Below are 23,199 nucleotides of genomic sequence, written 5' to 3' on the forward strand. Positions count from 1 at the left end.
CATTTGCAATTTATATTTCACTCCTCACAATTTGTTAAGGATGAAGATGTTGAAGGAATTCAAAAAAAAACAAAGGATGAAGATGTTGAAGAACTTAATAAAAATAGCAATTTCAGTACCAAAAAAATGTGTGCCACGTCATTTAAAATGTGCCATGTGGGAGTAAAAACGTTAAAAATTAACAGAAGGACCAAAACTGTTAACGGAGGGTAACATTGGGGACTAAAAATGCTATTTTTATAGTTTAGGGACTATGTTTGCACATATTGCATTCGTGGGGGACCAAAAGCGCTTTTAAGCCAATAGTTTTTTATATCTTTTTTTTTGTCAATGCACGACTAAATTTGCCAAAAAACTACTATATCTGATCTATTGAAGGTGAATCTAGGTTTAAATATCTGGACCGGATGATATGTATAATGGCCCATATGTATTCCACTTGGGCATGTCCTTTACAACCTTCACTCTGGTATTCCACTTGAGTATATAATGGCCCGTATAATGCTCGACATCAACATGTGTTAATCATGGTGTTCTTTTTCTCTCAGTTCCCACATCAAACACTTGATGAGAAGCACTTTCTAATTCATATATATGATCCTAATCAATCTTGATCCTATTCTTGTTACTTTCTTTACAGCCCATTGGTTGATTGATCTCTGTTGAGAAAGTAGTACTGTAATTGGTTTGGAAAGTACATGGTTGACATTAATAATCCAATGAAGATCAACTTTTTAATTATAGCATCCCATGATTCACATACAACCATATTATAGATCCCAATACATAGTAGAGTTGAGGCACTACTAGCTCCTACTACATGTGACAAAAGGAAGGGTGCATCGACATGCCATGATCACTGCATGTTTCGGTTTATACGTGACCATTCCTTTTGCTCTTTAGTGTCATAATAAAAGTCTCCCATGTGTTAAGAAGAGTATATCTTTTTGGTCTAGGTGATGGGAGTAGCATGAATTTCTCCAACTTCATGGGCTTTCCTGGTTTTTTTTTTCCCAAGGTAACTGGGCCATGTGTCATTATAAAAATAGCATTTAATTAAAGGGTCCAAATACCCATCCCCACATCTAACAACACCACTTACTATTGCTTAATTTTCAAAAAGAGCTCTAGGAATTAATTTATGGACCTTCTCTCTATATGTTTCCCAGCTTTTTTCACTTGGGTTATTATTCAAGGATAAAAGGACATTTATGATGCTTACGTTTTCCGCTAAGTGGTTTGGAATCCTTTCAATGTACAAAAAACTTGAGAGATGGTGAGATGGTAAAACTTCACACACTCAAATTTTTTTTAAAAAAACTTTTAGAGGATTCAAACCTCACACAAATAGTGTTTCATTGACATGAATATGGAATATCTATTTTTTGGAAAGAATATTCCATCAAAAGTGTCACTTATCATTTTCATTTTGAAATGCTTCAGTTGTTTAGCATAAGCATCTCTCCATTTATATTTATATTTTGAAATGTATTATTCATGTTATAATTATTAAAGCCTGTAAGTAATCGTGAAATAATCTAATCATGATCCTAAATTCAATGCAGGAAATTTTATCATGCAAGCAAAGCAACCAAATTGCATTAATCAATAATGAAAAAAACGAATGCAGAAAAATTAAAACCCACGTCACGTCTTGTCGGTTTATACTTTTACAGAAAAAAAGTGATGATTGATTGCTTCACCTTCCACATTTCTTGCAACTCCAAATCATCTTCACCAAACTCTGGTAACATTCAACCATTCTCTTCTTCATCTTCACCAAACTCTGGTAACATTCAACCATTCTCTTCTTCATCTTCATCTTCCTCTTTGTGCTTAATTCACGCTATTATATACACTCATCGCTTCAATTTGACACTGCTTTTGATTTCTTTTGACTGGGTCGTTGTTCTTTTGTTGATTTTCACGTTGACCCTTTTTTCATCTTACAATCTTGTTTGATCTTCTTCAGTTCTCGGCGGTTAAACCATGGGGAGGTTGTTTGCGGTTCATCTGGAAGGGAGAGTCTATAGCTGTAAACACTGTCGGACCCATCTTGCTCTTTGTGAAGACATCGTCTCCAAGGTTTTCATTTTTTCATTCATTTTCTGCAGATTTTTATGACCCTGTACTTTTTTCTGGGTTTTTAATTCTGGGTTTTTGTTTTCCTGTAAGATGAGTTTGTTCTCTAATGTGGGTAGGAGCTAGAATTCATCAGGGTATTAATATGTCATAATATTTGGCTCTTGATTAGTTTAGCAGGGGAATTTTTTTTTTCCATTTCAGAATTTTGTCAGTAAGAATTTGATTATAGATTTGTAGCCATAACATGTGTGTTTCTTTAGAAGATTGGAAATGCTTTTTGCTTCCTGCATGATATATATACATACATGATTAGATCTAACGGTCGTGATTTATTCTCATTTTCTCATGTAAGATCATCTTTCTCATAAGATACATCCTCATATATATATATATATATAAAGAATCAATTTTTGATAGCAATTAACTAGAGCTTTTAGGAGAGTTGGTTGTGGATGTGGTAGTAGTAGTCTCTTTATTTGCCAACCCTTGTGATGGGTTGGTTCGGGTGAAAACTGAAAAGCCATGATGCTATTCTGATTTTGATTGTTCATATTTTTTGTGAATGTAAATGTGCAAATGAAAGTATTAGTGACAGAGTTTTAGGCATCCTTGCCTATTTACATGGGGGAGAGTGTTCTCGCAATCCCGCAAATAGTATTGGTGCTTCTCTTAAGTGGAAACTAAACCAACTGTATTATCACGGTTCAAGAAAATTGATTGTGTTTAGTAGTTTTTCGATTGATCCTCTATCAGTTATGTTAGGAACTTGTTGCCTTTAGGCTTTGGGGCATTTTGTTATTTATTCACACACTAGTTGCAAAGATGCTTCGTTATAACTTTTCTTTCCAATTGCACTGAGAATGGAAGTCCATTTGGATTAATTGATTTAATTCCTAAGTGCTTCTTATCTAAGCTGCCTGACAAATGGTCAAATGAGGATCTCACCTTTCAAACAAGATATATGTTATTAGTGTTAAGATTTTCCAAAATTTAGTCTTTTCTTTTCTTGATACTTTTGTTTTTTGCTGGAACCAACAGATATTTATTGACCATTTGAAAATTTCATGTCTTTTGACTTTCTGACTACCATTTTCACTTGTTTTATCCAGTCTTTCCAGTCCAGACATGGGAAAGCTTATCTCTTCAGTAAGGTGTAAGTTTTCCTTGATATAGGCACCTTATGATTTTGTGATTACTGAAAATTAACCAAAGTGTTAAGTAGAACTCTGCTTGTTTATTTTTTGCTCATGGCTTCTTGCTTCTGGATCTCTAAAGCTCTAGCCACATTATATTTTACAGTAAGTTCTGTTCAGGGATGTAATTTAAATCGTTTATGCTTTAACAGAGTGAATGTTTCCCTTGGAGAAAAAGAGGATAGGAATATGCTCACTGGGATACATACTGTGGCTGACATTTTCTGTGTGGGTTGTGGATCAATTGTGGGTTGGACATACGTAAGATTTGTATCAGTGCTATAAGAATTTTTTTTTTCTGGGACAAAACTTAGATACAGTTCCATATAAGCTGTTTTTAGACATTATTGTCCAATTACAACATGAAGGTGATAATCACATTAATAAATATTAACAAAGTGGGTGGCTGAGTTTTTCATTGGCCAACAGCACAAACAATACCTATAGTACTACTGCAGCTAAGTTTTTTCCCCATTTTCTGTTTCTATATAGCATTAAATTTCCCTACTGGTTTCTTTCAGGAAACTGCTCATGAAAAAAGCCAGAAGTACAAGGAAGGAAAATCTGTTATTGAACGGTCAGTAGAAATGTTTTGTGAGGAAACATTGTTATAACATGTCTGGATCAACTTCTCTTTTCTCAGAATCAATTCTGAAACCGAGAAGCTACCCACAAAAGCTTACTCCCAGAAATGATTCTGGCTTTAGAATCAATTGTAGAAGGATTTCCATACATGCACTTAATCTGAGAAGTCATTTTGAATTTTAAGTATGTGGTGGATTAGATGAGTTTTTACTTTTGACCAGGTTCAAGGTGTCAGGTCCTGATGGCAGCAATTATTGGGTGAGCCGTGAAGCTCATATTAGTGGAAGTGATGCAGATGATGTTTAGTCATCTCAATATTACCAATTGAATTGTACATTCCTTAGAACCCCTCCCTATTTCCTTGTCCAGTGAATGTGGATATATAAGGGCAACTTATCTAAATCAGCATTTTGCCCAAAAGACAAATTAACTACATTTGATAGGTGATTCTGATGTAAAACTAACTTATGTTCAAACTTCTAATCAATTCTGGTTTTCATTTTGTTATTACTGATCTTCATTCTAGTTTACCATTTGCTAGGTGCTTGCATATCTTGTAATCTCATATTTGTCGTAGTCTTCTCATTGAGATTTTTTTAAAGCTCAAATGTAAATGAAATCTTGAATAGGACCTTTTGATTCGCCTAGTATTTCTTCATCACTCTTTATTGCAAATATATATAACTTTCATGGTTAATCTCCCCAGCATAATAACAAATTGTTTTTTTATTCGAGTTTCTTGTCTTAATATAATCTCACACAATGTCGTCTCTGTTCTGGCGGCCGCCATCACCGCTCCGTATGCTGCTATTTCAGCTCTCTATTTCACTTCCTCTCCCTCTCTCAATCTCTTCCTGTGTCTCGTTCATTCAACCTGGTGGCTTTGGTTTGGGGTAAGAAGAAATTAGCTTGAAAGACACCTACTGTAAGTTAGAAGATGAAAAGGGAATGGGGCATTGAGATGGTTTGTCTGGCCCATTGCATAGCCTTGCAGAGAATGGAAACTGTGGCTGGATCAGCAGCTGGCAGCTCTGTGTTGGACATGTGAAGGTGAGGGACACAATGTTGTAGCTGTGGTGGTCATTTCCACGGCGGTTGCTGGTGAAGGGGCTGACAAATGGGGTTGTGGTATGATGAAGAAGATGAGAGCATATGCATAGTTTCATTCTAAAATATTCACATGTACCCGTTTAAGTCTTAAAAATATATGTAGGTGTTTGCTGTTGTACCTTAAGTCAGGTCAAGATATGGTACCAAAAATGAGTTGACATTAGTAATAAAGACCCATGTCTCACATGAATCAACAATTACATTTTCTCAATAATGTATCTTAAGATTAATGGCGTCGACTCGATCAATATTAGACTTCTCCCTTGATCAAAACCATGTTGCTCAAGCCTAATGCTAGGATCGAGATTTGCGGCAACCGCTTCAAGGTCGCGGTGGACGCTAACAAAGATAGCCGGAGGATAGTTGAGTTGTCAAGTGAATAAAGAGCACTATTGCACCAGAAATATAACTTGAATTATAATTTCAATTACCACATGTCAAATCTACTAAATCATATAATGTAGATATCACCAATACCCAAAAAATGCGGGTACATAGGGTAAAGAGCACCTATCTTAATGGTGACCCCATCTTATTATTCTTTTTACCAAATTTGTATTCTTTTTGTATCATGTATTATTTATCCTTTGTGTAAACATCGATGAGATTACTAATTCAAGACTTCAAGTAAGCATGGAAGAGATTATTCAAGAATCCAAGCAATGCTACTTTTAGGTAGGGACGGAAAAAAATAGTAAGAGAGAACAAATTTAACACATTCAATAATTTTAAGAATGACTAATTGGAAAAATAATATAAAGTTTTTGTAGGGGACGAATGCAACCTTTGAATATTATTTTATTAAGGGATCTTTTGGTACGTCGATTATGTATGATAGTATTAGCTTATACAATACATTATAGACTTATCCATTGTTTGGTGCTCACATTGTATTATATAAGCTTATACATCAATCATCTCTTATACATTAAAAAAGTGGATTATTTAATCCACCCTCCACATGATGGATAAGGCATGATAAGAGTGTGATGTATAAACTACTTGAACATATTTAATCAACCGCCACCACCACCATTGCAACCATCGTTATCGCCACTACTACCACCACATCGCCGCCAACACCACCCTCCACCACCACCGTCGCCGCTACCACCACTGCCACCATCGTTATCGCCACTACGACCACCACCTTCGCCGCCACCACCACCCTCCACCATCACTGCCGCCACCACTACCGATGCCGCCACCACCACCATCGTCGCCGCCACCACGCTCCACCACTGCCACCATCGTTGATACCGTCCTTATCGCCACTACTACCACCACCACCACCGCTGCCACCTCCACCACCCTCCACCATCACAGCCGCGACAGCCGCTGTCGCCGCCACCACCACTGTCGCTGTTGCCGCCACCACCACCATCGTTGATACAGTCATCGTTATCGCTACTACCACCACCACCCTCCATCACCGCCGCCGCTACCACCCTCCACCACTGCCGCCACCACCACCATTTGCCACCACTGCCACCATCATCACCTTCCAATACCACCATTACCACCACCACCACTATCGCCACCAAATTATACGGTGTATGACCAAACGTTGTATAGTATTAAAATTTTATCAGGCTTTATCCTATCAGGCCTAATACAATCAGGCCTTATACTATCAGATCTTATACTATACAACATACCAAACGGGCCCTAAGAAAATTTTATTTGGGAGGAAACTGTCCTAGTTTGAATGGACATTGGCCAGTCCTTGCTTTTGGGTGTGTGGGTTTGCATTACCATACAGTTAGCCATTGACAAAGATTAATGGATTTCATTTTCAATTTTTTTTTAAACAAATCACACTCACTTTCTTGATTTTTTTTCTAAAGAGAAATTTATCATTATTGCATTGATCATTTCACTATTTTTATGAAATGCACTGACCTCCACTTCTTCTTACAGATTACGATCTTTTGTTCTTGTTTGATGTTGTTCATTTCATTGCCAATAAGATTACCAATAAAATTTTGTCATGTCATTTAAAAAGAAACATGTATATAGCGTTTAAAACCTTATGTAGGTGTTTTTAACACAACACAAATTTATTAGTGAGGATTGAGAAGGGGATACCAAACATGAACGAATGATCTCAATCATCTTTGTACACCATTTAGAATCGTAGAGGAATACTGAGTATTGTGAAGATAAATCTTAGGGGAGATTAGTGCGATGCCTCAAATAAGATTGTCCGGAGGACATGGCAATTCAAGTCTTAGCACGACAAATTGGAAGTCGTCGGTGAAGCGTAAGTATGCTTGACCATGGGTGGCTTCGAATGTATTGGCGTCACTTTTGGAGCGGAGAGGAGTTGTTGGGTCTAGAGAGAAAGTAGCATGGATTCATCTGATATATAGAAGGTCTAGTTGCAAATTTGAGTGTGGAATTTGGTTGTTCTTTAGGCATGGCTAGAGGCTTTTGCGGGTCTTGGCAGTCTTTTGGGTGCGTTTTCTGGCATTATTTTCTGGTTTGAAGAGGCATGCTCACTGATTTCATGAAGTCCTGTGTGGAATAATTTGGTTTATAGAGCTTGGTATGTTTATTGGTTGAAGGTCAAGAGAGGGAGTTAAAAACCATGGTGTTTTGGAGCCCATTTTTTCCATGTGGTGGCTTTGCTTTATCTGGCTGTCATAGTGGGATTTGATTTCTGGGTCGAGATTTATGCAGGTCAGCAGTGTTTTTTTGTAGCATTGGGCTTCGTGGGGGATGTCTTGAGGATTTTGGTATCAAATGGAGATTAAAGGCTATTGTGGCTGGGTGGGGTGGGTAGCTCCCATGACTGAGCTAAGGGTAATTGCAGGTGAAGATGTCTTGAGGATTTTGGTATCAAATGGAGATTAAATGCTATTGTGGCTGGGTGGGGTGGGTAGCTCACAAGGCTGAGATAAGGGTAATTGCAGGTGAAGGGCTAGGGTTCGAACCCTAAGGAGGGATAATTTGTACAAATTTACTAACAACTAACATTTGCCTATAAAAAAAGATTATTTTGGCTTTTGACTTATTCAAGCAGGTGCATTACAATAGATGATCTGCTGAAATAGTTGGGTGCTAAAATGTGGATTTGTGGTTTTTGTTTGCATTGTATAGGATGGACATTTTTCGAATGTTTTTTTGAGAACGTATACTCTTTTTCCTTCACTTGAGTTTTTTCCCACTTTCCAAGTAAGGTTTTAATGAGGCTCATTCTTGAGTGTACCTTATCGGGTGTTGGAGCTTGTTCCTATTTCATGAGAGAGTTGTTCTCATGTTACTTTCTTATGCAATGATAATATTTTTAGTTTTCAAAAAAAAAAAAAATTTGACAAGAAAACACATTCAAACACAAAATCGAATAGTACTATAGACTAAACCACGATTACTTATTACTTCTTCTACACAAATTTAAAGGGAAAAACGACCAAAGGTAGAGTAATTAAAGGGGATATCCTTAGAACTCAGCGAAAGAGATATCGACTTTTATGGCCTTTTTTCATCTTCAAATGTTATCATTGTCTGAACCATTGATTTTTTAAAGCAAAACATGTTTATTGAATTGTAAAAGCGTCGAGATACAAGTCTTCTCGATAAAAGATCATAAAGCCAAAAGAGACAAAACCCGTAAGTTTGTCTCCATTACAACAAAACTCAAACTTGCCAAAGAAAAACACAAAACCATCTAGAACCCATAAATAATAGCAAAACCAAATCGATGAGGCCAGATAATGACCTACACCTCATCGATCCAGCTTCGACTACCAAACAAAACCAACAAAAAGGAAACGACCACCAGACCTAAGCTGAAGAATCATTGTCTCCACCATTGATATGCTTAAGAAAAGACGAAAAATCTTGTGTGGCTTTCTTGTTCATTTCATCACTTTGGCCATGATTTACATGTGCCTCTGCTTGCATACTTGCTCCATCTGCCACTTGAGCTTGTGCCTCTCCTTGCATAATTGCTCCATTCTCCACTAATGTTGGATCTGCCACTTGAGCTTGTGCCTCCCCCTGCATAATTGCTCCATTTGCAGCCACCAATGTTGGATCTACCACTTGAGCTTGTGCCTCTCCTTGCCTAATTGCTCCATCTGTCGTTTGAGCGTGGCTCTGAGAAGTTGAAGCATTATTGTTTAGGTCAACGATCCTCTGATCTACTTGCTTTAACTTCTCATCAATTGTCCAAGCCAATTGATTCAAGTCATACTTGCTCATAGTTTGAATGATATTTTCATTGGTCAATAGTTCAAACATGCGCAAGGACATCTGTATCTCCCTGTTCTTCCTCTCCCTTTTTGCTAATTTCTCATTGGCCTTCAGAATCAATTCATCCAACAAGCTCTCCTGGTTTAACATCTTCTTACCCTGCTCCAATTCCGGATAACTCCTGAACTTTGTGATTATTCTTTGAAGCTCTGATGGGGATGATGGCCATTTCTCTGGTTGGTCATCAAACTCACTATAAATCAGAGCACATGCATCAATCCCACCAGAAAGGATGGTGAGTTCTTTAAGCTTTTTTAGTAGGCCCTTTTTCCTTCTCAAGTATGTTGCCCTCCTTGCATCTTCATTAGAATTGTACACAAGATTCACTCTACCTCGCATGGTGGTGAATATGAAGGAAATGGGGAAAATGTTTTTTGTGTTGTTCTTGCTACAAGCATTATGTTATTTATAGAGCCCAATATGATATAAAAAAAAGGTGATAAGATTGTAGATAATGTACAATAAATATTATCTTAAGGCACTAGATTGATAAGATTATAAGATTCCATACCATATGCTAGCTAATTACCAGTTGGGGAACAATAATAGCCAGTGCTTGTTTGAGAAGATTGAAATTAATATGGAAAATAATAATTTTTTTTTCCTTATGAAGCAATTAGTAATTATTTTTTTACAAAATAAAACCAATACTCAGAAACATTTCATCTATGACTCTATTAATTAATTATTAATTGAGTTAAAAAAAATTCAACCACACTTAATGACAATTAATATTATAAAGAACGTCAATATTAAGGGTCCGTTTGGTGGATAAGATAAGGAATGACAAGATATGATAATAATCATATCATGTTGTTGTCTGATGTTTGTTGCGTCCGCAGGATATATAGGATAACAATATCATGTCTCTTATCTTATCATGTCCATCCATGATGTGTAAAAGTTATCCTGAGGGGGGAGTAAGGATAGGATAACAGTTATATATTCTCTTTCGGTATCGGAACCCAAAATTAATTTATTTCAATATATAATGATATTAATTAATAAATATATAGAAAAATATTATTTTTAATGAAAGTAAAAATAAATAAATTATTATTCATTAATAGTAAAACATACTACTCACTTATAAACATTAATTTATTAATTGTAATAGACTAATTTTCTATTATCATCAATAATTAAAAGCATTTATCTACTTATATAATTATTTATACATAAAGAACTTTGGAGAAAACAATTGATTGACTACATAAATTTAATTAAAATAGCCTCCCTTAAAAAATAAGCTAATCAATAAAATTAATTTACTAATAGTTATTTTAAAACATATATATATGCTCATTTATGAAAATGTAAAAAAATTAAATTAATAGAATAATCACTTTTTAAAATAATAATTTAAAGAATTAATTTTTAAATGTAATTTTTATTCAAAGGAAAATTTGACACATTTTTCTAACTATATATCATATCCTGTTATTATCCTGTGCACCTCAAACACAGGATAGTATAAAAGTCTATCATGCTCTAATCATATCTTGTCCTTATCCAACTTTCCATCATATCCTACTATTATCCTATCCTGACTTCCAAACGAGCCCTAAATATTAATACTTCAACATTAATTAATAATTAATAATTACTAACAAATAATTGAAGAAAGAATATATTATAAAACAATAAAATAATATTATAAATTATTTAATATTAATTCTAAAATATGATTTAAATAAATAATATTAATTATTAAAATTAGATAACCATATATATTAATAAATGATCATTAATATTTTAAAACACTTTGAAAAATAAAATATCTTATAAATAAATATTTTATTTATTTCAATTTTATAATAAATGTTGCATACTATTTTATTTCTAAATTATGTTATCACCATCTCTTTAATTAATGATTGGTCATATATTGATCATGAACTTTATATAAAAGTGAAAACATTGTCATTAGCCAATTTCATAGTATAAAATTTAATTTATATATAAGGAATTTTAAATTTAATAATTAATAAAATTAATATTCATACACCAGATTAATACAAATTAATTATACCTGATCTCAATAATTCTTTAATAATATTATCATTAATTCTTAAGTTCTAGATAATTTTATACACACAAAAATACACACACACACATATATATATACACACACATATATAAACATGTTATAATTATATGAAATAAACTTAGCATAGCTGGTAGATATATAGTTGGACTCTTTAACCTTAATATGATCTCTCATCCTTAAGGTGATTAATCTCATGTATGCCCGCAGACAGAATATCTTAAGAAAAAAAATATTTCAATTTATAAACTTAACTCAACATCATTTCTTTAGTTAACGCTTTCTCATGGATTCATCATGAACAATGTACCAATTCATAAAAACATTATTGCTAATTAATTTCAAATATAAAAATAAATTTATAAATAAGAAAGTATTTAATTTAATAAATAATAAAATTTATAATATAAGTCCTGATTAACACAAATTAATGATATATCATCTCACTATTCGTAAATAATATGATCACAAATGCTTAAGCTTGAGCTAATTTTACTTTTATATATATATATTAACATGTTTAATAATATACACATATGCGCAGCACGAGTTTATTTACAATATTTTTAAATATTAAATAAAAAGAGTATATTTTAAATAAATTAACAAATATTAAACTATTTTTTTATTATTAAAAATTTATTTTCATCATTTCAATAAATAATATTCGAGTTATTTTTTGTAAATAAATAATATTATTCAAATTTAAATAATAATTGATATTTAATTAAAAAATTGAATCAAGATATTTAATAAATAACATTAGACTAATTTTAATAAATTATATTTTATTTATTTAACAATGTGTAAAATCATTAAGTAAATTTTAAAATATTTTATATCAAGTAATAATTTTTTTAACATCATCAAATAAGTTATAGTAACATATTATTTACATCATCAATTTCTAAAGTACTTCGCCCCAAAGGTAGAGTGACCAAGGAGAAATTCGCCCCAATCATTAATAAAGGGAACTCTAGTCTCTAGGCTGGCCTCTTGGAAACACAAGCTCCTTAACCGCGCAGGCAAACTGTGTCTAGCAAAACCAGTGTTGTCTTCGCTACCAGTTTATGCTATGCAAGCTCCTTGGTACCAGAATCAATTTGTGATTTTATTGATAAGAAGGTACGAAGTTGCATTTGGGCCAAAGGAGTACAAGCTCGGGGATGGAACCTAGTACCATGGAAGGAGGTGACTCGCCATAAAAGTGAAGGTGGGCTCGGATTGAGAAGCTCTCGTCTTAATAACGTGGCTTTACTTGGCAAGCTTGTGGATAGTCTTGTTAATGATGATGGGAAAGCATGGGTCAAGGCACTGTCTCATAAATATCTCAACAATGAGTCGGGGAATATATCTGGTTGGGAAATATAAGCAAGGTGATTCATACATCTGGAAGGGGATAATTAGAGCCAAGAATAGCATTTCCCACGGCTATGGGGCTCTTTTGGGTGTTGGAAATTCATCCTTATGGTATGAGAATTGGCTCGACATTGGAAAAGTCTGCTCTCGGGTCCCTTTTGTTCATATTTCTGACACTGCCCTCACTATTTCAAGTCTCTGGCGGAATGGCTCTTGGTTCTTTCATGACATGTACACAGTTATGCCTCCTGGACTCATAATAGAGATTAGCAGAGTGCGTGTTCCATCCTCCTTTGCTGGAAGGGACAGGGTACGGTGGACAACAACACTTGATGGCTCCTATACCACTAATGCTGGTTACGAATTGCTCTCAGAAAATGGTGCAGAGGATTAGCACCCATGCTGGAAACATATATGGAGAAGCAAGGTGTCGGAGAAAGTGCGATTTTTCCTATGGTTAGTAGCTAAGGGAGCTCTACCAACGAATGCGAAGTGGAGACACAATCATCTGTGTGTGTCGTAGCCATGCCCGCGATGTGCTGCAGACTTGGAGGACCTTGATCATTTGTTTCAGTGTTGCGATCGCTCTTGCGAGCTACCAAGTTGCTCTACCCCGCGATAACGAGAAGAATTTATAACTCTCCTATTCCGACTTCCCCGAAGCCTACGGTAGCTCGTTCATATCATAGACTAAGAGAAAAGAAGGGAAATCCAAATTTCCAGTATCGTCGGTCCGGTAGCTGCTTCAGCGGCTGCAATAGCTACAACAAAAATTGAAAAAATATTTCCCTTTATTTATGGAGATTATAAAAAAGATTCCGATCAGGGATTAACGGGTTATCACTCCTCCCTTCTTTTGAGTCTAGGAATTGGATTCTAGGAATTAGTGGGAGAAAGTTCCGTGGAATTCATAATTGCATGCATTAATAAAATAAAAGGAGTCTCTTTGGAACGCTTCTCCCTTTCTTCTCGAATGCAGAGCCTTTCCAAGTATGGTTTAGGAGAATTGCTTCACGAGCTGAGCACACTCTTGTTGTGGAAATTTTATGGTGGGCATGGAAATGGAGGAACGATAGCATCTTCAATGGGAGTCAATGGCCGATCAGTTATGTGCTAAGGCAGATTCTACTGGACACGACGGTGTGTCGCCAACGGGTAGTGATGGCTCTTTCACCGCAATTGGCTCAGAATCAACCTTTCTCGATAAGCATATGGGTTGATGGCAGTTGGAATCCAACTATGATGCGAATGGGTGGAGGTGCTATTGTTCGTAACATGGCCGGGAGCTGGATATCAGGCATTTCCCATAGCTTTGAACCTGGCTCAACGTTCATGGCAGAGGTTCAGGCTATAGAACTTAGGCTACGCCATTGTTGGGATCTTGGGTATCGCGACATAATCTGCTACACAGACTGCTTGAACGTGGTGACAGTTTTGCAATCAACTAGCTCAATGGATCAATTATGGGCGCGAGATGAGGTGTCTCGAGTGATAGAATGCTCAATTGGGACTAGCATGTGACGGTGGTCCACACTCCCCGAGAACACAATGCAACAACGAATTTGTCGACACATGAGGCCCCGAGAGATGGCGGACCGCGTCGTGTTTCGAACCAGCCTCCATCGTTCCTGATTCCGGTGCTGGTTCAAGATGCAGTAGGGTAGTTTGTTTTGTTTTATTCCTCATGTAACAAACTCAATCATGTTTATCTTATAAAAGAGGGCATTATGGTGATTATCCATCTATCTAAGAATCCACCCAACTTAACGGCAAAACCAATCCATCATGAACCATGTAACGTATGCTTCAAGTGATGGAAAAACAACACCTGCAACACAGAATCGATTCTCTTCTTCTCTTTCTCTTTCTCCCCCACCACCATCACCATTTTCTTCTTCTCCATTCCCCACTCTCACTTTCTCCCCTTTACGTTTCGAACCTCCATTACAATGCCATCATCAAATTCTCACCTGACCTAAACCCACACCACTTCGATTTCCCGATTCTTCGTCCAATCCCTAATTCTTCGTTTAGGGAAGACGATGAATCGGAGCTTCAGGGCGCAGGAATCGCAAATGCAAGGTTCGTGGAAGCGCCAATTGGGGCTTCTGAAACCGCCGTCTTCGCGCGTCAAGGACAATGACGACGAGCTCGCCTTGTTCCTTGAGATGAGGAGACGCGAGAACGAGCGCAACGGTGTTCTGCTCCGCGCCTCCAACCGCGAGCTTGCTGATTCACCACCGTTAGGTATGTATGATGATTGTGTCGATTCATAGGAATTGGATAGTTTGTGATTTTTGTTGATTTTCACTTTTGTCATGTTGCAGGCTCTTCAAATCAGGGCAATTCTCCCTCTATGAGCATTTCATCATCTGGGCAAGGTCCTGTGCTTAAGACTGGTGTTGATGATTTTCTCAATTTTGAAGATGATAAGAACGATTATGAATGGTATGTGATTTTGGTAGCTTTTTCCATTTGTTTTTTTCTTCTTGATATTTGTCTTTCTGGTTTATTGTAGTTAGCGTCGCGTAACCATGGAGTTTGAGTTTTTTTTGTTTTTGTTTTTTGTTTACTTCCTCATTTTGTGTTGGATAGAACCTTGTGAAATGTGGTTTTGGGAGAATTTATTAAAGAAGTTACCTTTTAGCGGTTGATATTAGCTGCTATTTGTTGAGCAAGTGAAGGTTTGGACGATAGTAGGACTAAAGCAAGCGAGGTCTAAAAGGCAAGGTAAAGAAAAAGCGGGTGGGTGAGCACCAGTTATTTAGTAAAGTACAGGGGGACATTGCAGTAGTATCACTTCAACTTTGATGCAGCAACATCCTTTGGCTTTCTAAACAAGAAATGAGTGAACAATTAAATTAGATTTGCGGGAAAAGAGATATGAACATTGGGGGGGTTGTACTAGAATGCGTTGTAAGTTGGAAGCGTGAGATCATAATTTTCATTTTTTTATAGGGGACTAAGCACTTAGTGTTGAATCGTATAATCATTTTTTATAGTGTAAGTGTTAACATGCTTGCTCAATGATTTTTCTAGCGAGCTTTTATTCATTCCTTATCTTTCTTCTGGAAATTTAAAAGAACCTTTGGGGAAATGTAGTGAGAACTTCAGAAACACTTGTGACAAGTTTTTTAATTTGGCTTCTGTAGTTTTGTTCCTTTACCTCTCACATTAAGGAGAAAAAAGCATATTTAAAAGACACCTGGCTGTATGCTTCAGTATATTAATAGAAATTTAAACTCAACAGTCGCAAATGGACGTTTCCACCTATTCTTTTAATGTTTCATGATTTTATATGTATGTGTCACTAATTTCCATTCAATACCTTCATCTTATTTTAGCGAATTAGAATTCAAAACTTATTCCTTGAATATAGGGGCCAAGGATGTAGTATATTCTTTGAAGAAAATCTGATGTTGTACGCAAATAACTGATATCGACACTAACTCCAGTCCTTTATATAATTAGGGAGGATTATGTCTATCTCTTGATCTTTGACAGTTGACACACACACAGAGGTTACAAGTATTTGTCGAGATATGTTCAATACAATCATGAAACTTGTGAAATAAGATGTGTGACAGGGAGTCAGGGACTCATCCATTCAGAGCTTAGTTTTTAGGATACGGTCCTCTAAAGCTGCAAAAATGCACAAAAGTGTATGTCCACCATTGATTTGATCCAAAGTATATCGTGATCATGAGACCACTAGAATTTAAAAGGTGGATACAGAGTGCTCTTACAGACGATCTGACTTTAGAGGAAATTCTTCCAGGTTTTAGTATTAAACTATTAATATTGACAAGTTTAGAAAATTCTCTTTTTTTCTCCCCCATAACTTGATGTTTAGAAGACAATGACTGTTTTATTTATTCCTAAACTGGAGCATATTGTCTAGTTCCTCCCCATGCAAATTAGCTTAAAAAGGAATATTGCTAGTATCTCAAGTTCATTAACATTCAGCAATCGGCATAATTTCATAATGCCTCCTAATTAATTTGAATTAATTAATATTTCTATATATCTCCTTTTCTGTAATCATAAATTATCAGTGCTATTATCATAGCACTATTGTCATTGTTGTTCTTATCATGCATCTCTTTGTAGTCCTTTATGTGCTGAAAGGGTTATTGCATAGACTGTCTGTGTGTGAACTAGTGAGAAATAAATCATTGGACACTAGCATAAGATGTGATATTTTTAGCAAATCATTGGACACTAGCATAAGATGTGATATTTTTAGCCAACTGCTATGTATATAAATTACATGACCTCCATGTTTTTAAAGTTGAAAGCAGAATATTTTTGTTCAAATTGGAGCTTAGAATGCTTATTAATTATTATCCTTTTTCAGGCTTCTAACCCCCCCTGGGACTCCCCGCTTTCCTTCTTTGGAGATGGAAACTCAAAAAACTGTTAAGAGTCAGCTTGATGCTCCGACCACACGTCCGACAGCATTAACATCTAGAGTAAGCAATTTTTCTGGATCCTTTTGCATCACCTCAATTATTTCATGGTAATTGGAAAACATTGTCTTTTGCTTCAGGTTTGAGTCCACTCATGAAATTTACTTTTCCTTTCAAGCCCCTGGTTTGGAGCAAAGTCCTTTTGTTAGCGATAATATCATGTGTTATGCCTGATTAACTGACTTAATCAGAAAAATGGTTTTATGAACTAATGGAAAATACAGTTTGTCAGTTATGCCTGACCAGAAGTAGCTAGTTTGCAAACACAGTTCCTCAAAGAAAGGCACCCTTGGGCTGCATGAAATCAGCTACTCATCATATTGCATGTTCTACCGACTTTCCATACTTTAATTAATTGTTTGTTAATAAAAGGTACTTTGCTTTTAATTATCAAGGTTCATAAAGGGATCCTCAACTGCTCTTTGCATTGTTCTGTTGTGGTTTTATTATAGCTCTTCCTTATCCAGTATTTTCAATGAATGTTGGTTACGTCCTAGCTTCATTGGTTCCTAGACCAACTTGTGATTAGTTTAATGGTTTTGGTAGAAGTAAAGAGTCTAAATTTGTGTGCCAATGTGTAGTCCATGCTACAATAGGTGCTGTTTTTGTGTGTGTTGGATATCGGTGCAAAGTGCACATAGTCCAAAGCAAGTTTTGTGGGAAGCAAAAAATATTCCTCTTGAGAGTGTCAGTTTGGACCCTCAACAGAAAACAAGCAGCCGCTTCCTGCATTTGGTTGGAGCAGTAATCTCGTGTTTTTAAGGAGGTTTTAATAGGTGCTTCACCTGGTTTGGGATAAGATTAGGCATTCAGTGTCTAGTGGGAAACTCATACCCTTTTAATGGGGTTTCACTAATAGATATGTTGAGGGATTGGGGGCCCTGTTACTTTGATGATCTCTTTTTTTTTGTTCTCTGTTTTGTTCCTTTGTTTAAGATTCCTTATCCTCCTTTTTTTCGTTTTTACTTTTTTTTCTCTTCATCTCAACAAATTTCTTCTTCTACGAAGAAAAAAAAAATCTGTTTTGAGATTTGTCATAATGGTAAACTGATAATTCTTAGTTTTGACATTTTTAAAATGATGAAAATTCATAGAAACAACGCTCATATCTATTTAATATTTCCAAAGTAATTTCTGCTTTTTTCCTAAACATATAGTTTATATTTATAATAGTAGAATCTTGATTTTGATTTTATGCTAGTAGTCAGAAAGTCATTTTTCTTGTATTTGTTTGTGGTTGTAGTTGGCAAATCCTCCATCAGAGCTTATTGGAAGGAACAACTTGGTATCTAAAAAACCAGCTTCCTCTCCTGGGATGACCTCCTCAGGTGGTGGCACTAGGAGGCCCTCTTCATCAGGGAATCAAGGACCAAGACCTGCGACTCCTACTGGACGGCCTACATTGACCACTGCTTCAAAATCTAGACCATCAACACCTACTTCACGAGCACCCGTTTCCTCAACTAGGACAATGGTATCCTCAACCAAGCCTGTGGTTTTTCCTACTAAGAGTATGGTCACCAAAACTACTACAGTCCCTGCAGCTAAACCCACAGTTCCATCTAGGTCCTCTACACCTATGTCAAGATCTGCTGCAAGATCTTCAACGCCAACTAGCAGGCCTGCCTTACCTGCTTCCAGGTCCACATCAAGGGCCTCAACTCCCTCTAGGCGACCATCTACCCCATCAAATATACCCACCGTATCTGCTCCTTCAGTTAAGACTTCTTCAATCCCCAAGCCAGCCCCTGCAGTGTCAAGGCAGCCAGTACCATCACGTGGCACTTCACCTACAGTGGGATCGAGATCATGGAAGCCATCTGAGATGCCTGGCTTTTCACTTGATGCTCCACCCAATTTGAGGACAACGATTCCAGAAAGGTCACTTTCAACAACTAGGGGGAGACCGGGAGCACCTGCTTCAAGGTCTTCATCTGTTGGGCCTGCTTCTGGTGGCAGACCAAAGCGGCAATCATGCTCTCCTTCAAGAGGGAGGTCTTCCAATGGCATTTCTCATACAAGTGGTAGCTCTATGCCTGCGGTTAACCGGGGTTACTCCAAAGTAAATGACAATGACAGTCCTGTTCTAATGGGAACTAAAATGGTCGAGAGGGTAATAAATATGAGGAAACTACCACCTTCTCGACTGGAAGTCAAAATTTATCCCCATAGTAATCTGCCTGGCAAGCCATCTTCATCCCCAGACAACTCTGGTTTTGGAAGATCACTCTCAAAGAAATCCTTGGATATGGCTATTAGGCATATGGTATGCATCTTCTACACATTTTCTGTATTTTCTCTGCCAGTTCAGATTAAATTTGTAATACACCTATGTAAAGTTGAGAGTTTCTTTTTTGTAGCATTTTCCTAACAATTTCTCCATTTTCTCCTTAAACAGGATATAAGACAACGGGCTCCAGGAAATTTACGGCGGCCATTAATGACTAACATTCCAGCATCTTCAATGTATAGTGTGCGGTCAAGTCCTCGGCATAGCCAAACTGTCAGTTACTCAGGCTCACCTCATGCCACTAGCAGTAATGCTGGTTCTGAGGTGAGTGTAGACCAAAATGGTCTTTGTATCTATAATGAAACAGATGATGATATTGTCGGTGAGAGAGGTGATCGATCTCCTTCCAGTGTTCGATACAGGTAAACAGCTCTCACTTTGGGGAATCCTCTCCCACATTTTAATGGCACAACCCTTCTTGACCTGAGTTTCAACCATAGTGGATTTGCATATGGAGCTAACCATGCTTCTTTTATTGTAAAGTTTGTGGGAAATGATTCAACTGTGTGTAATGGAAGGTATTTGTAATTTTAGGTTGATCAACTAAATGCTACAACTGTAACACTCCATTCTTTTAAGTGGTTATTTTACACGAAAAAATGTATTTTGTAAAGGTTAGGAATGGAGTAGCATTGTATTTTCAGCCTCAACCTTGGTTTCCAAAATCAACCTCAGCCTCAACCTTTACATGACGATACAGTTATCTCCTTATTTCTCATCCAGAGAAAGATAGTAGCAACATTTTCCCCATTCCTTTTAAGTAAATACCTTATATGTGTTAATATTGTTGTGATTCATTATTGGAAGATTTGTTAATATAAACTTTCAAATTGTGATTTCAGATTGTGATCATAAATTAGATTGCACTTTTGAATCGTAATATGTAAACTTTTACTATTACCTTGACGAAATAATGATAATTAACTGTTCATAAATTAAAATTTTTATTTTTTTAATTATTATTTTAGTTTTCTAAATTATGATTTTGTATTATTAAAATATCAATATTTGATTGATTCTTTTCTTAATACTATCTTAGTCACTGAGCAATATATCAGATTGTTAAATACATTTATCAAATAAAAATTTAATTTGCAAAGTGAAATTTATGTACGATAAATCTTTTGTAATAAGATCAAATATAATCATGTGAGCTTAACTAACTAATAAATCAAAAAAATATATTTAAAATGATATTATTAAATCCTTGATAGGCGAAAAATAAAATTTTATAAATAAATAACTCTAATTATTGATTATAAAATTATTTCTCAAAAATATTAGTTGACAAAATTATTAGATGCACCTTCAAAAAGAATTATTAATTTAATTACCTGTGCATAAAATATGTTCTAGTTTATCTTATTTTCAATTTTCTTTTAAAATAAGATCGTGCAATATAAGAGGGAAGAAATAAATTGTTAAAAGATAAGATAGATTTCCTAAGAGTAAGATAGTAATAAGATCTCTAAAATATCACAAATTATCTTGACTTACTATCCCTTTAAGATTAATTCAGATAGCATAAGGTATGGTTTTCATATATTATAAATGCATCAGAATTAGAAAAACAATCTTCAAATTGGATTTGATATTGAAAAATAAAAAGAAATCATATCTCGCATAGAATTTCATAAGCACTAGAATTGGATTTGATATTCAAAAATTAAAAGAAATCATATCTCGCATAGAATTTCATAAGCACTAGAACTGTTAACTAATCTTATCCCGTCAAAAAAAAAGTGAACTAATCTTTATTTATATATATACACACACTCCATTAGTTTAACTTAATGAAGTGCTAATTTGCAATATGGAGAACCAAAAAGTGCAACCATTCCAAACAACACAAGAACAAGATTCAACTATGGAGGAAACAAGAAGGCCATCAATGCCTACGGCTACTGCTGCTACGGAGAAGAAGACTGAGCTTCACCCAAGACTGCTATCTTTTCTTGAGAAAGATAACTCCTTTCTCACTCCTTGGAGTTGGGATAATTCCACAGCTGCTTCAACTTCAACCAAAGAGAAGGAGTACATTCAATTTCCTCCTGGATCCTATTTTCATACTCAAGTGAGTTTAATTCACTAATTCTACAGTACTCATCATCTATTTTATTGTTCTTGGTCATGTTGTGCATTGTTCTCTTGTTCTAATAAGACTAGCTATTAATTTGTCACCAAGTTACATATAAATAATAATCCTGGAAAATTCTTTCATTGATCTTTTTAGATATTTGACTTGCCTGAGCGTGATCAAGGAAGAAGGAGTCAAGGATCTGGGAGTTTAATTTCTAAGCCATGCACCCAAACTCAGTCTAAAGAGGGTTGATCGGAATTGAAGATACGTTTGATGAACTTTTTACCATTACTATTTTGCATGGGAACTACAGAAGAGAGCTTTGTTTTGAGGATTGGGAGTTTTCAAGAATTGGAGATTCAAGCGTACAAATCCTAATTTCTTTGTTTTTTGTTTTGTTTTTTGTTTTGTTTTTACTTTTTAGTTACTACTTTCTGAACTCCTTTTGTTACGGTGAATGTTAGAACACCGTTGATTTAATGAATTGCACCTCTATAATTAAAAAACTAATACACCTGTTGAATTTTTTTTTGAAATAATACACCTGTTGATTTAATTACAACTCTCTGTTTTATTTGTGATTAGTTTTGATTGGTTTCTGTGTGCTTAATGTTCTTGATGATCGACTGGTCAGCATTGAAACCATGCATGAGAGGGCGATAATAGGAAAATATTTTATTAATTAAAAACTAATATTTCAGGATTTTTTCTCTGGAGGGCTGGAATTAAATCTGAAAACTTTTATTATGAATCATTAATTCATTATTGAAGAAAACATATTGTAATTCAAAATTGAATCCGATATAAGATTCAATCTCAAATTGGGGTAAAATTTGGTCTCTCCTAATAATATACATTATCTACATAAATGTATATCTCTTTTTTTTCACTTTTAATTTTAAATTTCAAAATACAATATAAATATCATCAACTTTTTATTTATTATGAAATTATTTTATATAATAAACTTTTATCTTTTTTTTTGACAGTGGAAACTAAAGCTTTCTTCCCATTCAGTAATAGATAGTAGATACAATCTCGATAAAAGAAACAGAAAATATGAACGGAGCCATATAGGCATACAAACTACAAAGCATCTTTAGGGATATCATGAAACAATACAAAAAACCTTATCAAATCAAATACTAAACCAATGTGACAATGTGGTTAAATCAATTCATATCACAACTTGATTAGTTACAACCCTTTCACTCAATCTCATCTTCAAGCTCCCTTATGGTTAAGACCACAATATCTCCCCAACTTCAAGTGAAAACATCAAACAACACATTAAATAATAAAAGTCAGGAATTGTAAAGGCACCTAAGTGATAACTAGTTTTTCTTGTTTCTTGGATAGTTACTGTAGGTTATCTTCAGTTCTCTTCCTCGTCGTTAGTTGTTTCCTCTTCTTCAATTCCATCCTCATCTTCAGTTGCTTCCTCTTCCTCATCTGCAGCTGCATACTCATCTCTAGTTAAATACTCCTCTTCAGTTGAATACTCATCTTCAGAGTCATACTCATCTTCAGTTGCTTTCGCTTCCTCACCTTCAGTTGCTTCCTCATCTTCAATTGTTTTCTCTTCCGCATCTTCAGTTACACAATGGTATCGTTCCTCACCGGGGAAAAACAGCAGACTCTCTCTATACATTTCAAAATACTTTTGAACATGTTTGTACTCCCGATCATATTTGAGATGCTCAAGCAATATTCCATTGGCATTA

The 23,199-nt window shown here is 35.5% G+C and overlaps 4 protein-coding genes across 5 annotated transcripts; 3 read left to right on the forward strand and 1 right to left on the reverse strand.

The window, feature by feature from the left end:
* The first annotated feature begins 1,616 nt into the window (after positions 1 to 1,616).
* On the forward strand, positions 1,617 to 4,370 carry LOC130733594 (protein yippee-like). Of its 2 annotated transcripts, none has more exons than XM_057585819.1 (6): positions 1,617 to 1,747; positions 1,973 to 2,085; positions 3,195 to 3,238; positions 3,431 to 3,539; positions 3,800 to 3,855; positions 4,085 to 4,370. In XM_057585819.1, exons 2-6 carry the CDS (start codon positions 1,990 to 1,992, stop codon positions 4,167 to 4,169), a joined length of 390 nt encoding a protein of 129 aa, XP_057441802.1. In that variant the 5' UTR covers positions 1,617 to 1,747; positions 1,973 to 1,989; the 3' UTR covers positions 4,170 to 4,370. The 2 variants fall into 2 exon arrangements, with proteins under 2 accessions (XP_057441802.1, XP_057441801.1); XM_057585818.1 differs by having other exon boundaries at positions 1,630 to 1,789.
* Positions 4,371 to 8,759: 4,389 nt separating this feature from the next.
* LOC130724431 (agamous-like MADS-box protein AGL80) lies at positions 8,760 to 9,569 on the reverse strand. The gene has a single exon (XM_057575682.1). The coding sequence runs from the start codon at positions 9,567 to 9,569 to the stop codon at positions 8,760 to 8,762; it is 810 nt and encodes a 269-aa protein (XP_057431665.1).
* Positions 9,570 to 14,404: 4,835 nt separating this feature from the next.
* LOC130733595 (uncharacterized) lies at positions 14,405 to 20,236 on the forward strand. The gene is made up of 5 exons (XM_057585820.1): positions 14,405 to 14,883; positions 14,964 to 15,084; positions 16,994 to 17,108; positions 18,349 to 19,371; positions 19,504 to 20,236. Exons 1-5 carry the CDS (start codon positions 14,679 to 14,681, stop codon positions 19,759 to 19,761), a joined length of 1,722 nt encoding a protein of 573 aa, XP_057441803.1. The 5' UTR covers positions 14,405 to 14,678; the 3' UTR covers positions 19,762 to 20,236.
* Positions 20,237 to 21,062: 826 nt separating this feature from the next.
* Positions 21,063 to 21,986, forward strand: LOC130731599 (uncharacterized). Its single transcript, XM_057583880.1, has 2 exons — positions 21,063 to 21,469; positions 21,629 to 21,986. The coding sequence occupies exons 1-2, from the start codon at positions 21,209 to 21,211 to the stop codon at positions 21,725 to 21,727; spliced, it is 360 nt and encodes a 119-aa protein (XP_057439863.1). The 5' UTR covers positions 21,063 to 21,208; the 3' UTR covers positions 21,728 to 21,986.
* Positions 21,987 to 23,199: the final 1,213 nt, after the last annotated feature.

The sequence above is a fragment of the Lotus japonicus genome, chromosome 1, assembly GCF_012489685.1.
Source record: "Lotus japonicus ecotype B-129 chromosome 1, LjGifu_v1.2".
NCBI classification, from domain to species: Eukaryota; Viridiplantae; Streptophyta; class Magnoliopsida; order Fabales; family Fabaceae; genus Lotus; species Lotus japonicus.